At 46.9% G+C, this 10908-nt stretch overlaps 1 protein-coding gene across 1 annotated transcript; it reads right to left on the reverse strand.

Annotated features, from left to right (window-relative positions):
* Window positions 1-8657: 8657 nt before the first annotated feature.
* On the reverse strand, window positions 8658-10560 carry GJA8 (gap junction protein alpha 8). Its single transcript, XM_021089950.2, has one exon. It carries the CDS (start codon window positions 10085-10087, stop codon window positions 8756-8758), a length of 1332 nt encoding a protein of 443 aa, XP_020945609.1. The 5' UTR covers window positions 10088-10560; the 3' UTR covers window positions 8658-8755.
* Between the last annotated feature and the right edge of the window lie 348 nt (window positions 10561-10908).

Consider the following 10908-nt stretch of genomic DNA (forward strand, 5'->3'; position numbering starts at 1 on the left):
GCCCAGAGACTAGATGACTCCTGTTAGGAGTGTTCTTTTTAAACTTTTACTGTGATATAGTAGTAAATTCACATGCAGTTGTAAGTTTGAGGTTGTTTGAGATCTATGACATTACCAATTCCACAGCATCCTACTCCATCCGGCTGCCTCCTTCCACACATAGTCATCCTACCATGTAGCTTTCCTTGCTATTCCAGGTTCCCCGAGACCTTGAACCCCACTTTATACCCCAGTAATCCACCAAGGTAAGCTGGCCAGGAAACCCCAAATATTCAGAGAAGAGTCACTTACTTCCCAATGGTCCCATGGACGGCTGCTATATTTGGTACCCAGAAAGTGTATAGGTGCCACACCTAAACTCAATTTCTGTAAATAATGGAGAAAATGCTAGATCCTATAACAGATAAATCTTGAGATCTCAGAGGATTAACACAATAAAAGTTTATTTATTTTTTGTTTCATGTAAAGTCCAAAAGTCCAATGAGTGGGAATTGGTAGGGATGTCCGTGGAGGTGGGGGTGGTCCTCTAGTCTAGTCATTCAGACTCTGAGTGCCACATTCAACATATGGCTCCCAAGGCTGCTCTTGGTGATGGCACCCAGGAATTCATATGAAAATTTCTCTTCCTTCCTTTATTTAGCATAAAGCAAGCCTGCCTGCATTTAGCCTGGAACTCCTGGGACCTTCAGGGCACCTCTATCTTGGATTATATTCCTACGTAGTATCAGCCTGCTCTGGTGCTGGGGTGTGCTTAGCGAATTATCTCCTTCCTGCCCTAGGAGATGTCTCAGCAGTATTCATACATTCATTCATCAAACATTACTATGTTCTAGGCACCGTGCTAAATATTGAATATTCAGAGATGCATAGTATGATATCTCTTTTTGAAATCACTTTTGACCAGTTCTGTGATAGAAGTGCATACAAGTACTGAGGGATCACAGAGCAACTACTTTTGTCTTGGGAAGTGTGTGAAATTTCATCAAGGAGACAGTTTACCTGAATCTTGAAGGTTGAGAAGAAGCTGACCACAGGAGGAAAGGCAGGGCAGGGCGGAGTCCTAAAATAACATGGAATTCATTTATCACTAAGTGCCAGGACTGTCCATATTGGGGACCAGCCAGTGGTTCCATAACACTGGGGCATATGTGTGTGTGGATGGGTGTGAGAGGTGAGACTAGAAAGGTGGTGTTCCTACCAGTCAGGGGCTTGGAGATATTTTGGGTATGTTAAATTACAAAAAAAAAAAAAAAAAAAAAAGAGGAATTCTGGAGTACTTTAGCAAATTGAAGGAAAGCTAATGAACCAAGATCTGAAAAAAAAAAAAGCCCAGCATTTCCCAGAAATCTAGATAAGTAGGAACTAATTGTGAGTCTCTTCAAAGGCTTCTGTCAAGATGAATGAATTCCAATCAAGTTTCAGTCTCTCGGTTACTCCACTCAAGATTCACACTCCAGGAGCTCCTGTCATGGCTTGCGGCGCAGCTGAAACGAATCCGATTAGGAACCATGAAGTTGTGGGTTCAATCCCTGGCCTTGCTCAGTGGGTTAAGGATCCAGTGTTGTCGTGAGCTGTGGTGTAGGTCACAGACATGGCTTGATCTGATGTTGTTGTGGCTGTGGTGTAGGCCAGCAGCTGTAGCTCCGATTGGACCCCTAGCCTGGGACCCTCCATATGCCGCAGGTACAGCCCTAAAAAGAAAAAGAAAAAAAAATTCACACCCCAGAAAGAGAGTGTATGGTTGGCCCATTTGAGTTAAAAAAAAAAAAGCTGACCCTTGAGCAAGAGAAGACAGGTAAACATTACTAAGAGTCCCATCAAAACTATATCCAATTGAGGAAGGGTATTTCTCAATAGGTAAATTGAGATGTTATTATGGAAGAAGGGAGAATAGGTTCTGGGCAGGTAAAACAAACATCTTCTTAGGTGGGTCGAAGTCACTTATAAGGGTTCTGTAAACCATGCTAAGGAATTTAGAATTTATTGGGTAAACAATTGAGTCATTGAAGGATTTTAAGCAGAGAAGTGACATAAATCTCAGGCAGAATCTTTTGGCTACTTTTATTTATTTATTTACTTTTATTTTATGGCTGCACCCGCAGTATATGGAAGTTCTTGGGTCAGGGATCAAATCTGCATCTCTGCAGTGACCTGAGATGCTGCAGTTGGATTTTTTTTTTTTTTTTTTTTGTCTTTTTGCCTTTTCTAGAGCTGCTCCTGTGGCATATAGAGGGTCCCAGGCTAGAGGTCTAATCGGACCTACAGCTGCCGGCCTACACCACAGCCACAGCAATATCAGATCTGAGCCCTGTCTGTGACCTACCCCACAGCTCATGGCAACGCTGGATCCTTAACCTACTGATCAAGGCCAGGGATCAAACCTGCAACCTCATGGTTCCTAGTCAGATTTGTTAACCACTTAGTCACGATGGGAACTCCTTTAGGCTATTCTTATTTTATCTATTTTTATCGGTAATGAATAACTTTAACTCTTTCTGCAGTCCTCAGTGACATGGAAGAGAACCAATCCTATCCTTTTGTCTCTTCCCTAAAGAAGTATACTTTGGTTTTTCCTGAGATTTGTGTAGAGAAAGTGAGGAATCAAAGTGGCCAAACCTCAATTGATAAGAGTTTTCATGTCTTGTCTTTTCTTTCTTTCTTTCTTTTTTTTTTTTTTTTTTTGTTTTTGTTTTTGTCTTTTTGCTATTTCTTGGGCCGCTCCCACGGCATATGGAGGTTCCCAGGCTAGGGGTTGAATCGGAGCTGTAGCCACTGGCCTGCGCCAGAACCACAGCAATGCGGGATCTGAGCTGTGCCTGCAACCTACACCACAGCTCACGGCAATGCGGGATCCTTAACCCACTGAGCAAGGACAGGGATCAAACCCGCAACCTCATGGTTCCTAGTCGGATTCATTAACCACTGTGCCACGACGGGAACGCCTCATGTCTTTTCTGAATCAGAATCTCCTCCATTCCATCTAGTGGTGTGCTGAAGCTGACCTGGATTGGCTTGTAAGAGCCATTTGCTAAATTTCTTGGAATTTTGTGAGCCATTTCCAAGTACAGTCATTATTAACAATTAAATTATATAAACGTAAACATGAAACACAAAAGTAATACTCAAAGCTGATCATTTCTCAATTAGCTTACTATTATCTATGCTCTTGAGGTTATTTATATCTATCATATGGTAGAAATATTTTATATTGGGCTCTTCTCATCTCTGTGTTTAGTGACATCATGTTGGTGGGTTGAATTGGTAATTGTGGGAGAATTTACACCAAGCAAATTGGCAAACACTACAAATCAGGGCTTCTGTACTTTGGAAAGAGGTGGTTGTTACCTGTTTACCAGCATATCCCTGCCCCTTCACCCTCCCTTCCCCAGTCCTCATGTCCCCAAACCCCTTCATTTCAAAGGAAGAGCACCAGAAATTGGAGAAGTCTCTTCACTGGGTAGCATGGCTGACAGGTCAAAAGCAAAAACAAAGACAGTGAAAAGTCAAGTTAGTTTTATTGTTTTGTAACAGTCTAACATTTGACTATTAGCTCTGACATAAAGATGTGGAAGGTTGGAGAATTCAGGACACAATCCCCATGATGCCTTTGCCAGAGATTTCTCCAGGAAGTTTGTTACAAATATATTTCTTAGCTGAGTCTTTACTGATCCTGCTTCATAGATGGGAAATTTGCAGAAATTTGCAATGAAGTAGTCTACTTTTCCCTCCAGGAGACTTTATGCATTCTTCCAGAATACCCTTTGTTTGCACTGGAGAACTTCCAGAATTTGTGAGGCTGAAGCCTGCAGTGTATCCCACTGCTATCTTGTTGGCTACTGCCCCAGAGGAATACCCACCCTCTCCTGACTTTGGGAGCAGCAATGTCTAGGGCACTGGACATGATTTGTCTCTCACAAATATCTTTCTTTCCTCTTATTTAATAGCTGAACCTAGAATTTTATTTCCTTCTTCTCCTTCCTCCCCCAATTACATATTTAGTTATCATACAAAAATTACAAAAAGGGAAAGTCTCCCTACCTATTTCACTATCACTTCTAGGCACACGCTTACTTCATTTTACAGATTGTACTTATGCTTAGAGGAGTTTCCATCCAACTGGGTAAAGGTTTTTTTCATCTAAACTTTTCTCATGTGGGTTGTGTGATCATCTGCATACAATATGCATAGAGGTGTAACTCTGGGTTAGGGGAGGGAGAGGGGAGGAGGTGGGGGGACTGGGATGGGGAAAAGAGAGGGGAGGAGGTGGGGGGAGTGGGATGGGAGGTCCTGTTCAGGAGGTATGCTCATTCTTCCCCTGGCATGCCCCAGTGAACCTCCTCAGGAACTCAGAAGAGCAGCTGTCTGCACCAGTCTCGCCCCAGTCCTTCCACATGGCTTGGACTGGAGGGTTCCTGGATGCAGCCCTTTCAGCAGCCATGAACTCCCTTCTGCCACAAGTCAGAGACTGTCTGGGGGGCTGGTGCATCTCTGTACATGAGCCCTCCTAGTAAGCAGAGTCCCTGTAGCACCACTTTCGGCAATGACTTTCTTGCTTGATTAAAAATGTTCTTTTTTTGCAATGTTATTCTCAGGAATTCAGAATTACAGAAAAAGTGACCACCCTCCCACGCCCATGTTCTTCCTTTACTCATTGGCTTACTTTTAACCAGTATCTTACTTAACAATCTGTGCAGAATTTGAAAGTGGTGACTGTTATTTCTTCAGTTAACATTTTAGGCTGAGGACTTAGGACAGAGTTAAATAAGACCTCCTTCCCTTTCCTTTTATTTCCAATTAGTAGGTTAAAAACCCACTTACTTTTTTCTAGTATGCTCCTAGTGTTTCTTGCATATCAATTCACCTGATCTGTCTTGTGGAGGAGGGGCAGAACTTACTAACCACAATTAATCTAAGGAAATTGTCATAAAGAGCAGGTAAATAACATGCTGGGTTTCCCAGAGTCAGAGAGGTGCAGCCAACACTTCTGATTTGAATCTCAGTGTTCTTTGTGGGAAAATCTGATCAGGTCACACTGACTTTCAGGAATATTTGTCCAATTCTGTATTGCATGCTTCACCTGGGTGCCAAGTAACAAAATCATGGTGCAAAGCAGACAGGCCTTTTTATGATACTCCGGCTACTAGGCCTAGGGATTACAGAGCTGGGCTTGACACTTTCCTACTGAACTTTGAGTAACCCTAGTCCTCCTGGTCATGGATCTCCCCTGATGGAGGTGTTTTAACTGCTATTTGGCAATTATCCCTTTTCCTCCGGAAAGACTTGCACTTTTAATGTCCTGCTTTCCAAAGCTTAATTGGTAGTTCCACATACTGGAACTAAAGGTTTAGTCTAACAAGAGAAGGATCAGGATTTAAAGCTTGGCCTGGGAGTTCCCGTTGTGGCTTAGTGGTAATGAAGCTGACTAGCATCCATGAGGACTTGGGTTTGATCCCTGGCCTCACTCAGTGGGTCAAGGATCCAGCGTTGCTGTGAGCTGTGGTGTAGGTCACAGACATGGCTCAGATCACATGTGGCTGTGGTTGTTGCCTAGACCTGCAGCTGTAGCTCATATTTGACCCCTGGCCTGGGAACCTCCATATGCCGAGGGTGCAGCCCTAAAAAGACCAAAAAAAAAAAAAAAAAAAAAAAAAAAAAAAAAAAAAAACCAAAAACAGAACCAAAACACTCTTGGCCTTAATGGAGCCCAGAGACAATTATATAATTTGAGTCAATCATAATTATTTGCCTCGGACAGATATTGAGGGATCCAGCTGTACAGAGTAGGGTCCTCCACAGACACACACATAGGGCAGGAGGGGACATTTTCCATAGGATGAAACTAATTGCCAACCTGTCCCCAGCCATTTCTCAAGGTCAAATAGGTTCCTACAAAACATATGAGGTCAAGATTCTGTTTTGAGTCTTCTTTGAGAAAACTCATCTCCAGAGTGTCTATTCCACACTGAAAAACTCTCACCAGATAACTGAAAGGCAGGGTGGGAGGGCCACATGGAAACCACCCACCTGCCCACCTCCCCAGTCTCCCTGCTGTTCGAGGACTCTCTCAGGCACTGCTTGGCAGCTCTAGACTTGGCAGCCAACTCACAAATCCTTCTGATAGCCCTGGAGGTAGGTTGGTGGCAGATGCCATCTCTAGTTTGTAGACAGAAAACTGAGGTACAGAGAGGTTAAGAGAGGACAATAACACAGCTACTAAATGGCAAAAATAGAAAAGAACAAAAATCCTGGTCCCTTGATGCCTGTGTCTGTTTCTTCCAAAATAGGCTTCTTCGTTTGTTGGGAAGACCGACAGGGAAAATGGCAACTTCCATGGTGGTGGGGTAGGTACAGACAGTGAAGCAGGATGCTGTTTCATTCAAGGAAACACACACATAGGCCCAGCCGAGACAAGGAGACCGGCAGCCTTCACCTACACCTCTGCCACCGGTGCCCAGGAGCATCAGCAGGTTTCACTTAGAGCAGGATGGTCTTTTCTCTTTCGAATTAGGTCCTCCTTGAGACAGACACTTTATTCTGGCAATGATCGAGCTATTCTCAGGCTCTTGAGTTAATGTCCTGAAAATGAGTCTTCAAGAGCAAAACTGCAGGAGTACTAGTGCTGCCATTGGAGTGAGTGCAATGATGTCGGGTTCTCAGGCTGGGACTTTGGTACTTTTCTCACCACGCAGAAGAAAGTCTGTCTGGAGTAGCGCTGATTGCAAGGGAAAGGAAGAGGCAAGCAGCAGCCAGAAAGTCACATGTCTGTGAGATCAGTTTACCTCTTCAGCTGTCCATTGGCTGATACAACCCTTCAACGGTAATTTGTCACTTTGGATTAACCTAGGTCAGATACATTTTAGGCTTTCTCTTTTAAAATGAAATTTCCCCCAGAGTAATTATTAGCAAAATCATACCTTAATTGTTAGACCATTTTGCTTTAGAATGGAGAACAGGAATGAGAATACTGCCACCAGGGAGGAATAGCTTTGGAGGAGGGTCTTTGCTCTGGAAAAGCATATCTAGAACGAACACCTTAAAGGGAGGGTGGGACCCAGAGGGTGGCACAAGGAATTGATGTCCTTTGGGATAACACTGGTTTAGGGGAAGACAGAGTGAAGGCAGGTTTCCTGGGTACCCTGGTGGTCTGCTGTCCGGATCCCTGTCATGTCAACTTGGTTTCTATTCCTCCGATCTCAGCCTTGCCACTGCAGCCCATGATGCATAGCTTTGGTTTAGATGAACCTTCTTGGTTATCAGTTTCTCTTTCTGCTTTGGAAATTGATTGGCTCTAGGTAAAACTGCTCCCTGTGTGAAATATGTACTTATACCTGAGGATTTCCCCTAACTGGACTCCAAGTCTGAAGAGTGTCGGTTGGGAGAATAAAAGGTAGATCTTTGAGATCCCTCTTGTTCCCTTCAGCCTCTACATCCCTTCCAGGGATGAAATCTGATCTGGGACTCGGTGGGACCCTGGCTGTCTGGATTCCCAGTTTGTAAGAGGCCCGTCCTAGTACCACTCTATGGTCCTTTTTGTGCATGTCTTGAGCCTGAGCAAGGCCTGAGAGCTTATTCTCCTCAAAACAGACCAGAAGGCAGGTATCCTCCTGCTCAACAGAGCTGCTCCCAGTGCCTGATGAAAGGAGGTGTGGGTTTCAGGCTGAGGGCTGACGTTGAGAGAGGAGAGGAAAAAAAGGGCCTTCTTTGCTTCAGGGAAGAAAATTGCAATCAGGCCTCTAAGCCTTTTCAGTCAGGGAGAGGGTATGGGGTCTTACTCTCTTTTTCTGATGGTGCCTAGAGCAGAATTTCTACCATACAAGGAATGTAATTACATCAGAACCCAGGGGCTACAGTGACCCCAAAGAAAGGGCGGTGAGAACTCTGAACATCTTCTGGACTGACGATTTAAACCAAACATTCCAAAATGGTGAAATGAGGTTTGGAAGTCACAGGAACGAGTTGAGACCATACATAATGGGACCAATTCTATAGGAAAGCTGGGCTCAAGAGTGTAAGCTGACCTCACAAATTGGTACCCCATAGGTTAAATTTGGATTGCACACATTTTCTTTGTCCCCCACCCCCGACATATTTAAAATTTAGTTGGCATCATTAACAATGGGGGAAATTTCACTTAAACGTTTAGGTTTCTGGCTTTTGTTTCAAAATCGGATGGCCAGGTAACACTGTCTGGTCACCGTTGCCTGGAAGTGATTAGCAGCTGCCCTCTTTCCCCCCAATTTCACAGCCCTAGCTCTCCCAAGGCATTAGAACAGGCCCACTTCACCAATTTCAACCACCTGCCTGCATCCTGCAGCCAGTTAAGTTTGGGACCCTGGATACAGGGTCACATGGTATCTGCGAGGGCAGGGCTGGGGTGTTAATGTTTTGGCTGAGTTTGTGAGTCTGAGACAAGACTGGTTAAAAAGCTATGAGGCAACCACAATTCTGATTGGAAGATTTCTATAGAGAAATGGGCATGAAAGCAGAATTCCCCACAGCTGTTGGTGTAGAGGGTCACGGCAGTCATGAGACTGGAGGCTTTGATGGGACAATGGGTTTATCTGGGTAGCCTTTATGCAGGAGAAAGGCAGTTTCCTGGCTGTACAGCATGTGCTTTCTACTGCAGTGCCCGTCCAACCGGAGTGGGAGTGAGGGGGGTGGGGATAGATGATTCGAATCATGTTGGCATCTTTAGGTTTCATCTTGCCCTTTGTTAGCTCGGGTGTTTTCTTCTCTTTCTTTCTCGGGCACCGCTTCATACGGTTAGATCATCTGACCTGGCCCGGCTGCTGGCTTTGCTCAGCCTGCTCAGGGGTCTGGAGTCATCCCCCGGCAGCTCAGGACACAGCGAAGGCGCCTTCTCAGCCGGCACCTCTTGCTTTGTTATCTCCTCGGGCTGCAGCTCTTCTGGCTCAACCTCCTCCTCCCCCACCTCGGGGGTCTCCGCTTTCTCGGCCTCCAGCACAGCCACCACCTCCTGCCCTTCCGTGCTCACTCTTTCCTCCTCCTGCCTCTTCTCTCCCACCTCTGGTTCTGCCCCCTCCTCCACCGGCTGCTCCTCCCCCTCCCCCTCCTGAGCTCCCTCCTGAGCTCCCACCTGAGCGTAGGAAGGCAGGGTCTCTTGGTAGGCCCTGGACAGGTCCCCGAGGGGTCCTGTGCCCATCTTCTCCTCGAACTGACTGAAGGGCTTGGCAGAAAGTGGGCTGGTCTCCACTATCCCGACCTCAGTCAAAGGGAAATAGTGGGACACGATTTTCTCTTCTTCCAGGAGCTGGTAGCCCTTGGCCTTCTGGATGGAGGAGACCGCGATGGAGTGGAGGGATTTCTCGGGAACCTCCCCCAGTGGCTGCTCCGCGGGCTTCTTCAAGGCCGACCGGATTCTCTTCAGGCCCAGGTGACTCATCTCCAGAATGTTGAGGAAGAGGGACACCGAGGCCACAGACAGCATGAACAGGATGAAGATGGTTTTCTCCGTGGGCCGTGACACGAAGCAGTCCACCACGTTGGGGCAGGGCCAGCGGCTGCAGCGATAGAGAGGCAGGATCCGGAAACCGTACAGGAAGTAGTGGCCCACGACGAAGCCCACCTCAAAGAGGGTCTTGAAGATGATGTGGCAGATGTAGGTCCTCAGCAGGGTCCCCTCCAGCCGGAACTTCTTGGCGCCTTTGCCGCTGCCGCCGCTCTTCTTGTTGCTGCCCTGGTCGGCCGCGAGGGGCGCCCTCTCGCCGCCGTCGCCCTGCTGGCCCAGCTCCTCTGCCTCGCGCTCCTTGCGCTTCTCCTCCATGCGGACGTGGTGCACCGCGTGCCCCACGTACACCAGCGACGGAGTGGAGACGAAGATGATCTGCAGGACCCAGAGGCGGATGTGGGAGATGGGGAAGGCCTCGTCGTAGCAGACGTTCTCGCAACCGGGCTGCTGGGTGTTGCACACGAAGTCGGACTGCTCGTCCCCCCACACGAACTCCGCGGCCGTGCCAAGGATGAGGATGCGGAAGATGAAGAGCACTGTGAGCCACACTCGGCCGATGACCGTGGAGTGCTCGTTCACTTCCTCCAAGATGTTCCCCAGGAAACTCCAGTCGCCCATCTCTCACCCAGCTGGGGGAAGGAGAAGGCAAAAGTGAGCGGCCACAGTGCGATCCTGAGTCAGCCTCTCTTCGCAAACTCTCAGGATACCTCTCCTAACTGAGTGGCTGCCACAGTCGTGGTGTAAACAGATCTATAGAGTGCTTCCTCTGTGCAGACGAGTTCTAGGGCACGAAAGAGGCAGAAGAGAATTTGCTTCCACTGACCTCCTCATCTGGGTTTATTCATTGAATTTAGGAATCATTTATTCAAAGCATAAATAAATTTATGATCATTTTATAAACAGTGTGAAAGGATAAATGAGGCAATATCTGTATAAGCCTTGAACCCCAGCCCAAGTAAGGATTCATTGTTGATCATAAATAGAAACCCGTGGTTACATGGATTTAAATCAAGACCACAAGCTGAACTGAGGTTCAGGAAGCATAATGCTGAGGAAATAATCTAACCCTTTGGTGTCTGCAGGCCGCCCCCCCCCCCGCCCCAATTCTTAGGCATGCAAAATTGTCTGTAGCCACCTTACTTTTTTTTTTTTTTTTTGTCGTTTGTCTTTTTGTTGTTGTTGTTGTTGTTATTGCTATTTCTTGGGCCGCTCCCGCGGCATATGGAGGTTCCCAGGCTAGGGGTTGAATCGGAGCTGTAGCCACCGGCCTACGGCCGAGCCACAGCAACGCGGGATCAGAGCCGCGTCTGCAACCTACACCACAGCTCACGGCAACGCCGGATCGTTAACCCGCTGAGCAAGGGCAGGGACCGAACCCGCAACCTCATGGTTCCTAGTCGGATTCGTTAACCACTGCGCCAGGACGGGAACTCCAGCCA

This window comes from Sus scrofa, chromosome 4, assembly GCF_054392235.1.
Source record: "Sus scrofa isolate SSC_HxYL_T2T_F1_AM1 chromosome 4, Sscrofa_HxYL_maternal_Yorkshire_Landrace_v2.0, whole genome shotgun sequence".
Lineage (NCBI taxonomy): Eukaryota > Metazoa > Chordata > Mammalia > Artiodactyla > Suidae > Sus > Sus scrofa.

Bases quoted from the DNA above. Each gene is read 5' to 3' on its own strand.
- GJA8 (XM_021089950.2), bottom strand. From the start codon at position 10,087: ATGGGCGACTGGAGTTTCCTGGGGAACATCTTGGAGGAAGTGAACGAG.